This window comes from Pteropus vampyrus, unplaced genomic scaffold (genome assembly GCF_000151845.1).
Source record: "Pteropus vampyrus isolate Shadow unplaced genomic scaffold, Pvam_2.0 Scaffold74, whole genome shotgun sequence".
Taxonomy (NCBI): domain Eukaryota; kingdom Metazoa; phylum Chordata; class Mammalia; order Chiroptera; family Pteropodidae; genus Pteropus; species Pteropus vampyrus.
In genome coordinates this window covers 7367942-7387218 of record NW_011888855.1, presented here as the reverse complement: position 1 = coordinate 7387218, position 19277 = coordinate 7367942, and the positions used below count along the sequence as shown (strand labels likewise).

Here is a 19277-nt window from a genome sequence, read left to right as displayed (position 1 = left end):
ATAAATCATAGCAGGGCCTTATCAGGGTTTTTCTTATGGTCTGTGGTATACATAGTAATTTTTACAGATGCATCTTCTACCGGAAGATAACAATTTGAAGGAGGTAACAAAAAGAACATTAAATTCCTCAAATCAGTTCTTCCAAGGAATCCTAAGGCTAGCTTGGGTATAGCTGCATGTAGATGCCTACAATCAGGTGCTCCATCCAGGTGAGAAGATGGGAAGGTATCCAATATCCTCATCTAGGTAGTAACTGGAAGATGCTATGTAGAACCCACTGATAAAAGACCGAGGAAACTTGGACATCAATCCCGTAACAGTGATGTCTAACTGCATAGTCAGCATCTTTTTCTGACATTCCTGGGACCCTGCTGGGACACACAACATCTGGTATCCCTTGCCCTCTCTTCGATCTTCCCTCTCTCCCAACCCACTCCCCATTCTGCAGTCATTCTCAATCTTCTCTTTGCTTCTCACTGCTAACCCAGCTAGGACACAGTGAAAAGAAACAACATGATGACTATTTAAGGATGTCTTGTGCATACATCAAAGTGTCCCAATGTTCTGGCTAGGAAAAAGGGATCCAAGATGCTCACATAGTCAACTAAAATTCTGAAAAAGTCAAACTAGCTATTTGAAATCATATAAATCAAAATGACACATGGTTTAATTCCCTGTTTTTACTAAATTTTTATTTGTCCTTGATCTCTGCATTCTGAATTTAGCACATCTACCTATGGCCAAAAATAATCTACCATCCATATTTTGTAAATAGTAAAGTTCGACATTAGAAAGAAGTCATTTGTAAGATGTTTGCAGGCCCCCTGGCTTTTGGGTAAACATGATTTTCCATTTCTGAAGTTATTATAGTGCCATATGACAATTTGATAATTCAGGTGAATCCTTAAAAAGGTGTTTTTCCAGCACAAAGCAGGGATGCCCAACGTCTGGACTTGAGATGCAGTTTTTAAAAAAAGATAAAAAATTTTTTAAAAATTTCAATAGGTGGGTTCTACAGCATGAGAATAATAATAAATCATGTTACACTAATGATTTATTACACATGAGAATAATAATAAATCATGTTACACTAATAACTAGCATGATTAAAGTAGATGATTACCATGCTGAAGCATATTAAAAGAACATTATCAAGCCATCTGATTTATAAATATTATGCTGAACATAATCATAATGAGAGAAATTTTACCTGGAGAAACCCTTGTAATTGATCTTTACTGAACCAATACTCGTCTCCTGGGAGACATTTTACTCTAGGACTCCTGAGTAAGGCAGAACGTGCACATCCATTGCCTAGTCACTTGCTATAAGTGAACATCTGCCCTGGAGAAGGAACTGAGCTTCAGAAAAGTCTTCCCTCTTTGCTTTTGTCATACTAGTATAGCTGGGCGAGGGGTAAGATTTGGTGCTTAGGTGAGTTCAAAGACTCACTGTGCAGCCTCCAATTTAATCCTCAAAGATCTAAGTGGCCTTTGGATGGCATGCCAGGAATAGAAACAATGTGACCAACACTTGCTCCCTAACAGGGAGGACAATAAAATATAATTTTTAAAAGCAAAGAAAAAAAGTTTTATAAATAACCTCAGAGTTAAAAATGAAATCAAATGGGAAATTATAAAATATTTAATAACTGAATATCAATGAAAGGGCTATGTGTCAAAATTTATGGGACCACAGCTAAAGCAGGAAATGTACAGCTTTAAATAAATTTACCAGTATAAGAAACATTGAAACAAATCACCTAAGTATACAACTCAAGAAAATGGCCAAAAGAGCAACAGAGCATATATCCAAAAAGTATTTTTTTTTTTTTTTAAATCCTGAACACTATTGAGACAGATTACTTTTCCCCAGATTTGAAGGTCATAAAATTCACATCCATGTGGTTAGGGGTAGCTGTGCAGTCAAACTGTAACATATGTCAGTATGTTCTACTCTTTTCTCTTTTCCCACTAGATTTTCTAAATGGGAAAAATTGAAGTCAGTAGGAAATAGGTTTGGTCCAGCAGCATCTCACATAAAAATTCTAGAGAAAATGTTACCTGGGTTCAATTAGCAGTTTCTGTCCAATATCTGGTTCAACTTTTGGCAAAAGCAATGCTTTAAAGAGAGACCTGCACCCACCTAGAACTGCTAGTTTATAAAACATGTCTTGTGCATATTTTGTTTCCAGCTAGGACGAACCCTGAGGAGCCCTTTCATGAAATTTGTAGCCCATGCAGTTTCTTTTACAATCTTCTTGGGATTGTTAGTTGTGAATGCATCAGACCGCTTTGAAGGCGTCAAAACCCTGCCCAATGAAACCTTCACAGACTACCCGAAACAGATCTTCAGAGTGAAAACTACACAATTCTCCTGGACAGAAATGCTCATCATGAAGTGGGTGTTAGGTAAGCAAGTCACTCTATCTCTTATTCTCTCCTAATTATAACAGGACAGCATTAAACTCTGACTTCTGAACTTATTCCTCTCCCCTTGACTGTACTTTTGCCAGACAAAATGGTGAGTGGATGACCAGCCTGACCAACAAGAAAGTCAAAGTCAACTTCTGCATGTGCTGATATGTAAGATGCACAGACCTATAATATAAATCCCAATTTTGAAAGGAGATATTTGAGGAAATTTCATTATGTGCTTTTCATAATATGTGTATTGTGATTGTAAAGCAACTTTTCATGCAAAAACATATTTTCCTCATTTAAATATAGTCTCCTGGAAGCTTCAGAAATCAAGTTTTGCTTCTGAAAAAGAGTATAAAATTGCATATTTTTTTGTTATTATTGAATATAGGCATACCTCAATTTATTGCACTTCACTTATGCTACCTTTTTTACAAATAGAAGGCAAGACCCTCCACCAGCAAAAAGATTACAACTCACTTTATTGCAGTGGCCTAAAACCAAGCCTGCAATACCGCAGAGGCCTGCTTGTACTGATGTACAGTAGCCCTGCGATGATAAATATAAACCTTAAAAGTCAGAGTAATATCTTCTCATTATTTATGTTAATGAAGGTAATGAAGCTGTGAAATTCCTCTTTGTGGTGATATTTTGTGCTGCCAAGGTCTCCACTAGAATTGCCAAAGAAATTGTTCCCATTCCTCACTGACTAGCTAAAAAGACTATCTCACATTTGCCTAACTCATAAGAACTATTACTAGGAGGATATAAGCAAGTAAAATAAATCCAGCAATGATTAATATTGTACACAACGAAATGCTTTATAGATTTTTCAAACAATGAAACTTCAAAACTGGTAAAAAAAAAAATCAGACTTGGTAGGGAAATAATTTCAATTGCAAAAGCTATAATCAGTGATATTGTGTATAACCAAAACCTGATCCATAAAAAATTTATATCAAAAAGATCTGAATTTGATGAGAATGTTTTGAGTAAAACTGAATAGGAAAGATTGAAAAAATGTAACCATGCAGTATCAAGATTTTATCAATTAATTAAATTGCCCTAACGACATTCACCCTAGATTTGCTTTCTTGACAAAAATTCAATATTGGTATAATTTTCATTATGTTTATGCTCACAAACATTGAGTCAAAATGTATTCAAAGTGTCTGTGCCATCAATCAACAAATCACAAAAGAATACTTGAAAAGATGGCCCAATATTTGGCCTGTGCTAATTAAATGATATAACCTAAGAGAGCCACAAAAGTTGAACCACTGGAGAGTATCCTATAGATGCCTGAGCACAAAATAGTTAGGAATATGGTCTTAAAGCTGGATCTCTCAATAGGGATATAAGAATAATTTGATCCAAAGGGCAGAGGCAGAAAAGCACACTATGCTCCCCATGGGCTTTTAATCAACAGGCAAGTATGTAACCAAAGGTTCATTTAGCGGAGTCACTGGCACTAAAGTTAGAAAGAGATATTAAAGGCTGCTGCAGACTGAGTTGTGTGGCCTCACTTTCACAGTTCAGTCTGTCTCCATCTTCCCTAGCACACTCCCCACAGTTTAACTAAATTAAGACTTTAACATCAGGCACATTGCAATGGATTGAATGTTTCTCTCTTCCAAAATTCATATGCTAAACCCTAATCCCAAAGTGATGGTATTAGGAGGTGGGAACCTTTGGGGGTGATTAAGTCATGAGGGTAAAACCCTCATGAATAGGATTAGTGCCCTCAAGAAAGACATCCCAGAGAGCTCTCTTACCTTCTCTGCCATGTAAGGGTACAGCAAACAGTTTGCAACCTGGAGGAGGTCCTCACCAGAACCCAAACATGCTGGTACCCTGATCTTGGACTTGTAGCCTCCAGAACTGTGAGAAATAAATGTCTATTGTTTATAAGTCACTCGGTCTGTGGTACTCTCTGTTACAGCAACCAAAACTGACTAGGACACAGTTTTAATAAAAACAAAAGGTCATACATTGGATTTATATAGAAAACAAAGTATTTATGTGACCGGTCACTCACCCATCCCCTTTCTGATTCGGAGCCCACGTGCAAGACTCTGTTGAGTACCACCAGATATCCCCTTTAAGTGGATATGCGCCACAGGTTAATGGCTCCTACTGAACCATGACTTCCTGAGTCCACATATTTCTCTTCCTATGTGTACCAGCATTATCCCAATAAAAGGGATGCATCTCCAGCTACCGAGGTTCACACTTTCATAGCTTGGTCCCAGCTTCTGCCCATCAAAGCAGAGCTAAGTTTCCAAGACTATTACATCAGCACTATTATAGAGGGGAGAACTTGTTTCTCATTACCTATTTCCTGTTAACATTTCAGACAGAAGAAAGGTTGTAACTACTTTTTATTGCACAGATAATTTTTTCAAACTTACTGTTATAAGTTTGAAACCGCCAAGTCCTGGACAATCTTTGTTTCATCTATATCATCCCTACTTCCTGTCTCCCAACTCTCTAGCAAAATCTCACCTATAAACATTTTTGTGTGTATCACTACAAAATAAGTTATCTTTTTCTTTTTTTCATTTTTGCTCTTTGTACTTCAAGTCCACTGATGTTTCTTCTGCATTATCTGTGATTTTAATCCTCAACCAGTGAGTTTTTATTTCAAATATATTTTTCAACCCTGTAAATTCCATTTGGTTCCCTTTTATAGCTTTCATTTCCTTCCTTGTGATATTTATATTTTCCTTTAAATCCTTGAACATACTGTGCATATTTACAATAACTATTATAAAATCCTTGACTCTTAATTCCATCATCTTCTTCATTTCTGGGTTAATTTCTACTGACTAATCTTTCTCCTGATATGGATCACATTTTTCTGTATCTTGATGTGTTAGTATTTTTTGACTGAATAATGGGCACTTTGCATGTTGTTATTAAGAATCTGGATTTTGCTGTCTTCCTTTAAAGACTCTGTGGCTTTGTTCTGACAGGCTGTTAAATTACTTGCAGACGAGTGTGGTCTTTTTCAAGCTTTCTTAGAGTGGATCTGGAGAAGCTCTACCATAAGGATTATTTATCCTTTTACTACAGAGACACACATCTAGGGTCTCTACTAAATGCCCCAAGTAATCAACAAAGACTCTCAACTCTAGATGGTCAGAGCTCAAACACCTCTCCACTCGGGGTGAGCTCTTGAAACTGTTCAGCTTACAGCTCTCTGGCTATTATTTGTGGGGCTGTACTCTAATGCATTTTCATGACTTAGTATTCAGGAAACATTCAAAAGGACACTGTACAAATTTCTAGGCCTTTTATGTGTTTGTATTTGTTTTTAGTTTTGTGTTTTGTTTTTATTTTGCCTAGTACCCTTCTCTTCGGAACTCTGCCATACAACATCTAAACACATCAGGCTCTCTGAACACTAATCTCTGTCTCTTCAACTCACTAGGACTGCCTTCTATGTTTCTGGAATCCCTCTGCAGACTAGAATGTGTCTCCAAAAAGAAAAACAGGGTGATTATATGGCTTACCCCGCTTGCTTCCCTTAAGGATCACAGTGCTGTGCTTTTTCCAATATCTGAAAATAGTTTCTTTATTTCTTCTCGGTTTGTTAGTCCATCGCGGCTGGTAATAGAAATCAGGACTTTTTCTAAAACAGAACCACAAACATAAAAGGAAATTAAAAATAATTTCTTCGTATCTTCAAATAATCAGTCAGTATTCAAATTTCTTTGATTGAAGAGACAAGTTGAATAAATACCTGCAAAGCTTGCTTCCTCTCTTCCCTCAGGTCTCTGGTTCAAATTTTACCTTATCAGAGCAGTTGAGAAGATAAGAGCAAGCCCTTATCTCCCTATTCTGATAAAGTAAAATTTGAACAGAAACGTGAAGGAAGAGAGGAAGCAAGTTTTGTAGACATCTGGGTGAAAAGTAATTCCAGACAGAAGGATCAGTATGTGTTAAAGGCCTGGATTCAGGAGCAAGCTGAACATGTTTGAGAACAGCAAAAAAAAAAAATAGTGCTGCTGAAGCACAGTGAATAAGGGGGAGAGAGCAGAGATCGGGTAAGACGGATAGGCAGAGTCAAATCATGCAAGGCCTAGTAGGCCATGGTACAGAGTTTAGATTTTATTCTCAGTGTGACTAGAAACCACAGGGGAGTTCTGAACACAGAAGTGACATCATCTGACTTAAATTTCTAATAGATCACTGACTGCTGTGTAGAGAACGGATAATTCTGGGACAAGAGCAGAAGCAGGGAAACCAGTTAGGAAGCCACTGCAGTAATTCAGACAAGAAATGGTTGGTTTTGAGAAGATGGCAAATGGTGATTATATTTTGAAGGTAAAATCAATAACACTATTGAATTGTCTGTGAGATGTGAGGGAGAGTAGTCAAGGAAAATTCCAAGTGTTTTAGCTCAAGTAATGGTATAAAAGAGAGCCAATCACTGACATAGGAAAGACCAAGGAAGGAGCAGTTTGGAGAGGGAGTAGAGATGGAAATCGAGAGTTCGATCTGAGATATCTATTACACATCCAAGTAGAATGTCAAGTAGCAATTGGATATACATGTCTGAAGTTCAGAGGAGAAGCTGAGGATGGAGAAATAAATTTGAGCATGTCAGTATATTTAAAATAAAGTATATGCAATCACCTTGGCTGTGAATGTGGGCAAAGGAACTGAGGACCAAGCTGAGGGCACAATAATATATCAAGGATGGGAAGATGAGAAGTATCCAGCAAAGAAGACTGAGCTCAGAGAGGATCCAATCCTCTGAGGGACATGGGAAGTCACTGAAGAATTTTGAGGCTAAAAGTGACAAGATCTGATTGCGTTTTAAATAGATCACTCTAGCTCCTGTGCTGAGAATACACTGAAGCATGGGGGTGGGAAGGGCAAGAAGCAGGGACACCTTGACAAGGCCATTTGCTTCTTTGTGGTCTCCATCCCTTAAAGGAACAGGCTGGATTTGTTAATGTCCCAAGGCTCCCCTTTTCCAATATAGCTCTGTGAATAAGTCAAACCCAATTACAAATATATTCTTCCTTTATTCTAAATGCTTCACTTGATTATTAGCAGAATTTTGATAAAATTCTAGATTGTCAATTCGGGATACTTAAGGTACGCACAGAGTTAGGTAGAGGCCACAGGAGACTAAGAAGACACACCCAGAGGTAGAAGAAAAACCAGAACACGGTATCAAAAAAGACAAGAACAGAATATGACAGAGGATAGAGAGATAAATTTGCTAGTAGACATGTGTTCTGTAGAGCTGTCAGATGAACTGTTTTGGGGAAGACCAAATGAACCAGAGACCACCACTCCTTCGAGCCGGGAGAATCTCCAACATCAGTTTGAACCATAGGAACTCATCTTTCTTGCCTGTATCATAAGCAGCCACGCCAGGGTAGCTGAAAGAGGTTATAATAAAACTTCGCAACTGGAAACTGTGGCTCTACAGATGCTTGTCAAGGGCTGTATAACAACATTAGCGGTTCACAGAAAGCCACAAGGCTTGGAAGACAGGAAGTCTTTCCACAGTGCATGTCATTTCTCCATCTAGGAACAGAATCATGACACGAAGACTCCTTTTACACCACTCTTATAGAGAACCTGGCAGTGTTTTCTTAAGCAGATGCCCCATTCAAAAGTTCAAATGATCTAAAGCTAAAGCTCAACTGATGGAGTGCAATGTAAATGCCCAGCATAGCATGAAAATACACATAAAGGGCTGGAGAAGAGGAAAGAGCTTTGGACTGGGTGTTAGGAACCCATTCCAACTGTATCCCTTCCCCTTGCTGGCTCTGCCTCTCTAAATTTGTATTCACATGTGTAAAATGTGAGGATCTAGCTGCTCCCTCACCTATCCAGGATTGTAACTCTTTAAGAGTAATGCTAAGACTTAGCTCCAGGATCACACATCCAGGTTGGGCCAAGAGTAAAACTGTAAAATTATATGGACTGAGTTCCTCACCTAATTTGTTCTTTTGATGGTTTCTTCATTTACTTAGATAAGATTTCCAAGGAGACTACTCCAACTAACTTGCCAAATTTTCTCCCAGCAAGTCAGGCCATATTTCTGTCCTGCTTATCACCCTTACAGGCTATCTAGCTGCCTAGGGTGAAAACTAGTCTCCTCCTCAAGGCCCAAAGTGGGGTCTTCATGGTCTCCTGGGCCTTCACTAACCTGCCCAATCTCCAGCCCCATACCCTGACCCTTAAGCCATACTGAGCCTCTCAAGGTTCCCTAGAAGAATCTGTTCTCCCTCACTTCCATGGCCATGACCTGGTATACCCTGCCAGCCCATCCTCCTCCAAGTACCTAACTCCTGGTTCGTCCTGCCAAGTGTCACCTGCTCCATGAATTCACTCCTTCATTCAGTCAACAGATATATGTTGTACCAAACACTCTACTGAGTCAAAAAATTATAATGCTGATTGCTCTTATCCCTGTGTCTCCACAAATAGTCCCCTGGACATTTTTTATTACATAATCTGTCACCCTGTATCACTAGTGTTTATAGATACATGGATGGGAGTGAACCACCTTTTGAACTGTTAAGCTCCATCTCAGCAGCCTGCGGGCCATTACTCCAAACCTGCCCAAATGGAACTACATAATTCCCCCAGGGCTTCCCAGCATTTCCCAGACTGTCCCTCTGCCAGCCACCTTCATAATTATCGGTGACCTTGTTCTCTTGGCTCCAGGCATCTCTGAGTGAAGGAGATTTTGCCTGAAGGAGACTCCAGTAACCAGCAAGCATCCTTACCCCCTAAGTCCCAAACTCTAAACACTCCTCTGATTGACATGCTGGAGGCAAGAGACCATGAGGCTCAGCTTGAATATAAAATGCTGAACTATCCTCAGTACCTTGCAAGCAGAGTCTAATTTCACTCACTAAAGTACTTAATTTCACACATTTCTTCTTTCATTAAGCATTCCTGCTGCTCAAACCCTTGGGCCCATGCTACTTTTACTCACGGCCTTGGAATAATTTAAATTAGTCTGGGTGAGTTAATATTCAAATCTAGGAAGACTGATGTGGGCATCTGACCATGGAGGAAGTGATTTGCAATGCCCAATGAGGAGCTACTATACTGGTCAGAAAAGTCAGTTTTCTGCAAATAATTTGCATTTCAGATTCAGAGCTTTGGACACTTGAAATTATCTGCAAAATCCCAAGAAAATCAAAGGCTTATCCCGGTCACACGCCTAGTATGTGGCCAAACTAGAACTTGAACCCAGGGCTTCCTGAATTAAAGCCAGTCATAGTCCTAAGTGATAACCTGTGATTTCTCTAGTGCACAGCTAAAAGCAGTTCCACAAAAACATTAGAAATTTTAATTGGAAGAGGGGTAGAGGAAAGCAACAAACATTATTTTTCTACCCTGTAACAACTTCCTAATAATTTTTAACTTTTCTAATGACTTTTCTAAAAAGGTATTTTCTTTAAATACTTATTTGAGCAGGCACAGATGAAAGTACATTTCAGTGTTAATAAAATTATTACTTCATTGAATTACCACAGAGATTTTGAAAGGGTAAGCTTGGGAAGTATGGCTTTGTTAAGAAACAAAAAAAAAGGTGGGGGCAGGGTAGGGGGTGGTAGTGAGGTGTCTTGTAAATAGACCGGCAATGTTTGGGGATACTTTGTCGTGGAGACTCCAATTTGATACAGACACACAGATCTCAGAATCTCTTTCATCAAACAAAGTCGCAACTTCTATAAACAGCTGCTCTTAAATTACTTTTCTCCTAAGAAAAACATTTAGTTTCAAATCCTTTTATTTGAAAAGGAAAAATTCTGATTTAAAAAGGCCCTGGACAGAGTCCCAGAGCAGGGATCAGCTCATCACTCAAACACAACCAGATGTAGGCCTGCAACCAAGTCAGCCATGCTTCAGCCCCCCGTGACGATTTGTCTGCTCCTAATATCATCCTTAACTCCAGGCTTTTTAGGCACCTCGAAGACCACAGTGTTATAATGTGGTCATCTGCCAATGTGCTTGGGTTTGCGGTCTGGAGGAAGACATTCACCTGTGTGACATTCACAAGGAAATGAAGGACAGAGCTTCAGGGGTGGATGCACCTACTCAAGGACAGAGGAAAGAATGAGAATGGCTGAAACCTTGGAAAGCGGCAGCATTTAAGGGATGGGGGAGCATAAGGAACAACAAAGGATGCTGAGGAGGAGCAGCAGGAGAGGCAGGAAGCACCTGAGAAGGCAGGCCTTCCATCTGATGCACAGGAGCAAGGGGAGTGCCAAGAAAGGCTAGCTAACATCTGGGGAATGTGTGGCCAGTGAGCTGGAACTATTTCACTAACCAACCAGTTAATGATTCTTTTACTACATTAACCTCCTAAGTATGCCTTCTATCTGGGCATATTATAACACTCTGTGCCTAGAGGAAACATTAGCTATAAAATTGGGATAACAATGTATTTCATAAGGTTGTTGCAAAGATTTAAGAGAGTTAATATATACATATAAATGTCAAACAGTGCCTAGCACATACTAAGTGCTTGAAATGTTATTGAATAGTTAACTTTTAATAATCTAAACCAATTTCATTTTAATAATAAGTGAAGATAAAGGTAAAATAGCACTATTCAACAGAATTATAGTGCAAGCCACACCATAAGCCACATATTAATTTTAAATTTTCTAGTAGCCACATAATATAGGTGAAATTAATATATTCTATTTAACCCAACATATCTAAATTATCATTTCAATGTGATTAATACAAAAACTGTCCTGTTTCACATTTTTTTGTACCAAATCTTTGAAATCTGGTATGTATTTTATACTTACACAGCACCTCTCAGTTCAACTGACCACATTTTAAGGGCTCAGTATGCACACATGATTAGTGGCTACCATATTGGAGAGTGCAGGTAAGGCAGGATGGATACACACCACATTGTTAATCTAGGCTACCTTATGAGGCTGGCTGAGAGGTGAGGTGGGGGAACTCCATAACATATTGTTTCTATCCCTCTATGTTGTTTAATATAGAACAATGAGAACATAATGTCTTTAAAAATCAGTAAATTAGTTATTTTAAAAAGTTTTGAGTAAAAAAATACTAATACCCCAAAACTAATGCTCACCAAAACAGTCATAGAAATATAGAGGAAAGTAGTCTAACCTGAGAGTTAGGAGAACTGGGTTCTAGGTCACATCTGGCACCTTCGGAAAGCCCACCGGATCTGCTTCCTTACATTTATTTTAGAAATGGATGATTCCTTCAGACGTCCCCGTTTTCAAAACATATAAATGTCAGCCACTATATTTCTCCTACGTTACCTCCAAGAATGTAGCAATGGATGAGAACTCTCCCATAACTTCTGGAGATGGTTTATCCATAAGCAGAGGCACACGTGAAACCTCTTCTCACAGAGTATTTGCTGCTTCTCAAGCTGCCTTTGAAGATGTTTCTGACGTTACTAGCTATCAACGTTCTCGGTTCCGAAGAGTTTACATTTACACTTGCACCTGGGTTTCTTCCGTGCCTCCATGTAGTCGTATATGCCGAGGAAAATGAAAAATGAGGCTGACTTTCTTACTCTCCCACAGGAATGATTTGGTCTGAATGCAAGGAAATCTGGGAGGAGGGGCCGCGGGAGTACGTGCTGCACCTGTGGAACCTCCTGGATTTCGGGATGCTGTCCATCTTCGTGGCCTCCTTCACCGCGAGGTTCATGGCATTTCTGAAGGCCAGCGAAGCCCAGCTGTACGTGGACCAGAACGTTCCAGAAGACACACTTCACAACGTCTCCCTTCCGCCGGAAGTGGCGTATTTCACCTACGGTGAGTCAGCGGCGCTCCTGCGCATTTTGCCCCGCCCCTGGCGCTTCCAGCGCGTGGCCACGTGCCCTTAGCTTCGCTAGTCCGGCACCTGGTTGTACGGTGGCTGACTTTGGTCAAGTAGAATGCTAAGGCAAACACAACCGTCCGCCCCAAAAGAAGACCTAGTCTCTGCAATATAACCAGCTGAATAGAGCGTGGACTTAGTGACTATGAGAAATCAATCTTTTTGTATTGGAAAGAATTTGTTTTGGAAAGGTTATTGGGGCGTTTCTGAGAGTTTTTTTGTTTTTGTTTTTTGTTTGTTTTAAGAAAGATCTCATTTCTGGTGTGGATTCAGGAGCTTTTCCTTCTATATTCAAAGATAAGTCTTGGTTTCCCATTGTTAAAGTTATTTTCTCATGGCAAGATAGTGTCTTAGGAGATGCACAAGACGTACAGTGTGAGGTACTAGATTGAAATTTTAGAAATAGTAAGAGTTCTAGCATCCATTTATCGAGGGCTTATCAAGTGCCAGGAACTGTGTAGACATTTACATCATACATTGCAATCATTGTAATAGCCCTGCAAAACAAAGGGTCTTTTTAAGTCCCAATTTCATAGATAAAGAAACATGTTTTCATGGCAGGGCTCACAATGTTCCCAGAAATATAGGATTGCCATGGATTGCCGCAGATCCTGACCCAACATGAACTGGAAACCATGCAGAAGGCATAGTTGGTTATGTTCTCAGGCTTTGAAGTTAGCGAGACATGGATTCAAATCTTACTTCTATAGCTTACTATCAGACCTTACTTACTTAACTTTTCTGAGCCTCCATTTTCTTATATGTAAAACTGTGATAATACATATGTCAAAGTTTTAAGGCTTAAATAAGACAGTGCATATGAATTTTGTACTGTGTTCTGAAAATATTAAATGCTCACTACATAGTAACAGTTATTATACCTCTTGGGTCATTTACTTGCTCAAACACTGTACTTTCTGTACTAAAGGAGAAAGATATGTGGAGAGAAGAAATAGTAGATATTTGTTGTTGCCAGTAAATTAGCTGGACATTTAATAAACATTCACGAATGGCAGCTGCTACGTCATGAAGCATGACGTTTGAATGTCAAATGTCCCATTAGATGTTGTTACAAGGCTCCTGTGGCCACAGACTCATCATAATCAGGTACAGCAATGATCTGTAGAAGGTTGATCACTTAATGCAAAAGTTGAGTTGCTGCCTATATTCAATGTAAATTGTGTGGTGCAGATTATGTTACCTGTAAATGCGGTAGGGAAACCCCTACGGAGAAATGGAGAGTCTTGTGGTATTACAGATCATCTACTCTTCATTTGTTGGTTAGCAAATTCAGACTTTATAAAAGCAAAATGATCTTGTATATTTTCCCCTCTGCACGGCTCAGGGTTCATCAAGGAAAGATGAGGAGAATCTTGATAGTGCATTGGATACTTTCTTAATGCTATGATTCGGGCTTCAGTATGGTCCACTTATGACTTTTATTCCTTTTATGGATTATAATAAGGTCTCACCCAACCCAAAGCATTGCATTTTATTCCCTTGTTTTTGTGGTTCACCCTGTGCCTTTGGAAATCTTTTTGGTCACTCAGTGTTTGTTTGTGCCCCAGTTGTGGAGGAAGAGAGCCCTCTTGTGGTCGGCGAGACAGTAGTGGTCCCTTCAACCTCTACAACACCAAGTAGGCAGATGTTTTTCAGGTTGTTTTCTCATGGAAACAGCTCCAAGAAGAAAATCCCTTTTCTGAATAATCACAGTACTGTTTGTTTTTACACCCATCGCAACTCTTACAAGCCAGTCCAAGTAGAATATTTTTCATTAAAAAGACCTGAGCTGGTCACCAGGGTCTGATGACAGCTAAATCTATCTTAATAGATTACAGGAGTACCTTTTATTATTTCGGCTGAGGATTAAGATGGTAAATTATAGAGGTCAGAAAAAAGAAATTCCTTTTGGTGTCTGTTTGAAGAAGCTAAGTCCTATTTCTTGTTCTTTAAATGTGTTATTTATCCATAGAGGGTGACAGATATATTAGAAAAACATAATTTAGTCTCCTTACTTTTCTTTCATAGACTTCTGAGTTATGACCTTGATGAGAACATAGAGTCTATAATTTTGTTATATTTCCAAATGTAATTTAGAATGTACTACATGAAACTTTGTGACAAATAGAGGCCTGGCTTCTCTTACTAAATATTTCTTACCACTCTTTATTACTATAATTGTTTAACAGAGTCTAGCTCCAAAAATAAAGAAAAAATTCTTCCTCTTCCATCTCCCTTGGGGTGCCAAAAATTGCTGTGTAATATCCTTGCTGTCTGCATTTACCTGGCTCTGGAAAGGACCCCATACCCCAAATCCAATCTTTAAAATGGCAATAATAATATCTACTCCACAGGGCTGTTGTGAAAATTATAGCTAATGTAAGTGTAAGGGCTAATTGAGGTTTCTCAATGTTTCTCAATTTAAGTTTCACTTAGCATTTCTCAACAGGGACGCTATTGGCCTTTTCGGCAAGGCAATTTTCATGGTGCAGGTCTGCCTGGAGCATTGCAGGATATTATCATCCCAATAATACTCCTGCCTAGTCATTATGACAAGCACAGATGCCCCACGCACTTCCCCAGGAGGAAGGTTCTGTCCTCATTTGAGAATTGCTATATGTTTTGACACATAGTAGGCAGCTTTTTAGAGAGAGATGCTGTTCCCTGCACCATTAGAACTTCAATAGGAACACTTTGCAGCTTTGGTTTGCTGAATACACCCAGAGCACCTCAGACCCTCACCAGTGACAACAAGAAGCATCTCTCCAGCCCAGGACAGGTCCCAAGACTCTTGCCCACCTGGAACAGGGCTGTCAAAGCAAACTTGGATGACTAGTAACCACTTTAGGGGCCTTAGCTCAATCAGACACACACTGCCTGAGGAACAAAACCCAGGAGTATTTTCTCAGGCAAGATCCTACAGATTCCTGGCCCCCATGTGAGCTCATTTGTTCTGATTTGTGGCTAGTCTAAACTTGTGGTTTAGTTTCATTGTCATTTAACAAACATTTGTCAGCAGTTGCTGTGTGCTAGACCCTTGTCCCCAGGAACCTGAGTAGCATGGAACTTATTTTCCAGCTAAGTACTTTACATACATGATTTCATTTTATCCTCACCATAGCTATATAAGGTTGATGATATATCCAATTTACAGATGGGGAAAATGAGACTCAAAAAAGTTAATTGACTTGCTCAGAGTCATAATCGCAGTGTGTAGAAAGGCCACATTTAGCCTCAGGTCTGTTTGACTCCAAGTCCATGTTCCTTTCCTCCAACTCCTTATAAAGGGGATAGCCCCCACTTGTGGAGCTCACACACTGGTAAGGAAGACAAAATAGCAAGCAGCATGGTAAGTGCCATGACAAGATGCTGTGGGAGCAGAGAGGGAAACAGGGAGTTTATCCCAGGCTGTGGGGGTCACAGAAGCCTTCCTGAAAATGACAGCTAAGCACTTCAAGGATGAGTGGGAATGACGTGGACCTTGAAGTGAGGGAAGGGTGTTCCCTGCAGATGGTCCAGCACATTCCAGGAGGGAGGGTGGCACTTTCAGCACCTTGGGATTAATTTAAAGACCAGGTAGGAATGGCAAGTGATGAGGTTAAAGACCTCTAAAGATGTCTCACTGGTTTCTCTTCCAGAGCAGATCCTATCCCCACTGAATAACTCAGATTGTTTTCTTTCAGCCAGGGACAAGTGGTGGCCTTCAGACCCTCAGATCATATCAGAAGGGCTATATGCAATAGCTGTCGTGCTGAGTTTCTCTCGAATCGCATACATCCTGCCGGCCAATGAGAGTTTTGGGCCCCTGCAGATCTCCCTGGGGAGAACCGTGAAAGATATCTTCAAGTTCATGGTCATTTTCATCATGGTATTTGTGGCCTTCATGATTGGGATGTTCAATCTGTATTCCTACTACCGAGGTGCAAAGTACAACCCAGCGTTTACAACGTGAGTATCCCGGGGCTCCCCTGAGGGTTTCAATGGGCTTCCTGGGGATCCTAGGGAATCTCTTGCAGGTCAGGTCGCTCCTTGCAGAGACTCAGGTTTCCATGATGTTTCTAAATGTTAAAGGCAACTTTATTCAAAGACGGTTTCGAGTTCAGGTTCTGGAGTTGGAAAAACAGAAGGGCTGAGTTCAATTCTCGCTTTGCCATTTACATGTTGTGTGGCCATGAGCATGTTCCTTAACTTCTCTGAGTTTTAGTTTACTCGTCTGTAAAATAAGGATAATAACAATACCTGCTTAATGGGGATAGTGTAAGGATTCACTGAGCTGTCACACAGTAAACCCTCGATAAATGGAAGGAACTGTTATTTCTACTGTTATTATCAGCTGAGTCTGTGTTACCTAGAAAACAAAGCTCTGGGCAAATCTTGCATGTCAACACTTTAATGGAGCACGGGAGTTGCAATCCAAATGAAATAAGACTAAAGAAAAAAAGGGAAATGCAGTGTTGGAGGAGAGAAAACACATACAGGTTGCTGACCAGGCCACCATCGACCAAAACATACAACTTGGCCATGAGAGACTCCTCCGGGAGACCGTATGGAAACAGCACATCTCAGAATAGCCCGTCAGGACAAGAAGTCAAGAATTTATCAGCCAGACCTTTCCCATATGCTGTCTTTCAGGAGTCAGATTCACTCCCCAGGTCATTAACTCACCTGCACTTCCAGGACAGCCTCTGTGGAAGCCATACCCACATAGCATGGGAGGTAGGTCCGCACGTGGGCAGAGGCCAGCAGCTTTCAGTGCCTGACTGGGCAAGCCAGCATGTGTGCAAGGGCACCAAGCAAGTCCTGCAGCATCACATGCCTTAGGAACAGCAAGGAAGGTCCAGGTGAGGGAGGCGAGAGGCACGTGGCGTGAGCATGAGGCAAGGTGCTATCAGGGGGACTGACATCGGGGTCCCAAAGTAGATGCTATAAGCAGAGCAAGACAGTGGCACAGCCTCCCCACAGAGGTGGTGCTGGAGCTCACTGAGCCTGTGTCCGGGAAGACCTAGACCCTCCCCTGCTGCTCCACGGAGGATGCCAGGCAGTCTCCTGAAGGGCATTAGTAGCACTAAGCAGTGGTCTAATAGAAGAATCTGGCAGACCTGAGTTTACATCCTGACACAGGAGGACTTTCTTGATGACCAAGTCACTGGATTTATCCAAGCCTCTGGGTCCTTGAAGATAAAATATAAAGATGTCCTACCTTGCTCATAAGTACCTTCACGAATCAATGAGGGAGTTATATAAAGTGCCTGAAGCACAGAAGTGTTCCCAGTCTGTGTCCCACCCCAGGCCTACCTCATCCCAGAACTTCTCCCTGCCTTCATCCAGCTCCTGCCCAGAAGCTCGAGGGAAGGACAGTCTGGTCTCCAGTCACAGGCACAGCAGCTGAGACCAACAGAGCTAAGCACTTCCTGACACTTATCCCCAGGAACCCCTCGATGGCCTGGAATTTGTTCTCTAGCCAGTGACAATGGCTGAGCCTTGGCCACGCAGGCTCCCTGAGCAGTTCTTACCTTGTGGAATGCTTCTCTACCCCTTCTGGAGAAAGCACCCATCAAGGGAAGATACTTGTCTCTAAGAACCCAGACCAGGTGCAGTGAACTGTGCCTGTCAGCTCAGAATCATGGAGAGCACTGCCCCACCTGTGTGGAACTACCTCGAATGGTGGGACCTGGTGCTGCTGAACCACAGAAGCTATGACTCTCTGAAGCAAAGAAGTCATGTATACTCACAGGGAGCAGGTGCCCAGCCCAGTGCTGAGAAATGCCCCTGAGGGGTTCCTGGCTCTGCCCCTCAGCCTGCAGCGCACCATAGCTCACACTAGGTTTCAGTCTGAGCTTTCCACTTCCTGGCCATGTGGCCTTGGGCAACTGCTTAAACGCCCTGGGCCTCAATTTCCCCAGCTCCGAAATGAGAATACTAAGATGGCCAGCTTCACAGGATGTTGTAAGGATCCAATAAGAAGAAATGGGATTGAATACAGTGCTTGGCATATAATAGGCTTTTAGGGAATGGTGGTGGTCATCATGGAGATGGTGAATGAGGAGGAGCGGGGAGGATAAGCTGCAAGAAAAGATGCCTGGGGATTGATTTGGCTCCATAGGACCCTTGCTGGACAGGAGCCTAGCTTACAAACTGACCACCAGATCAGGTCAAGAACATGAGGGAATCAGCTGGACTGCCTTATATCACTCCAATATTCAGTGATTAACTGTCGAAGGAATGAAATAAGCTTGAATCACCCAAAAGCACATTTGCTCTAGCTCTGCTAGAGGTAAAGCTAAATGTATCCACTCAACATAGGATGCATCATTATTGAACAACAATTGAGATGTTAGTCAATAAACAAAGGCTCTTAGCCTTGGTGGTCAGGCTCTGGTGTCCCTTCTGTGCTTCCAGTCTAGCATGATCTCCTGCACCAATGTTGCTCACGAAATTGCTCCATAAACAAGAATAAGGGAATGCACAGGACAAAGCCAGATTCGAGGCAGTCAGGTAAGCAACAGGCTGGGAATCTGACCGTGTGAACTTCTGTCCCATTTCTACTGCCTTGGTTGTTCTGCACACTCACCCCATACTACCAGCTCACAGATCCTCTGAAGGTCAGTGCCATGACACATGGGAAAATGGAAAAGGTCATGACCTAAGAATAAGGCCACAACACTCAGCCAGACGCAGCAACAGCTAATCTATAGAGAAAAGGTGAAAGCAGGAAAAAGTGGCAAAGCAATTGGCTTGTCCCATGTGCTGGGAACCAAATGGAGATTTCCTAGACACGAGGGATCCAACCCAAAAGGACCCCAGGCCCTCCAGGATGGGAAAGGGAAGAGAAGGTGCTGTGGCAGCAACAAGCTCAGTAAAGATAGGATATTTATCACCTTGGCAGCTCCTAAAATGGAATGTGCATCTGTGAATAAGATTTGATTGAACAGGAAAACAGTCAATAGAACAGTGAAGTGGAGAGGAAAGAATGGATTTTTGTAAATGTCG

General features: G+C 41.1%; 1 protein-coding gene across 3 annotated transcripts in view; it reads left to right on the top strand.

The window, feature by feature from the left end:
• The window catches only part of TRPC7 (transient receptor potential cation channel subfamily C member 7), a 128200-nt gene that overhangs the window by 80170 nt on the left and 28753 nt on the right, over positions 1 to 19277 (top strand). For all 3 annotated transcript variants that reach the window (XM_011362366.1, XM_011362364.1, XM_011362362.1), the window contains 3 exons: positions 2195 to 2411; positions 11990 to 12223; positions 15971 to 16235. In XM_011362366.1, the coding sequence (XP_011360668.1) occupies positions 2195 to 2411; positions 11990 to 12223; positions 15971 to 16235 (716 nt within the window). The remainder of the gene's footprint in view (positions 1 to 2194; positions 2412 to 11989; positions 12224 to 15970; positions 16236 to 19277) is intronic.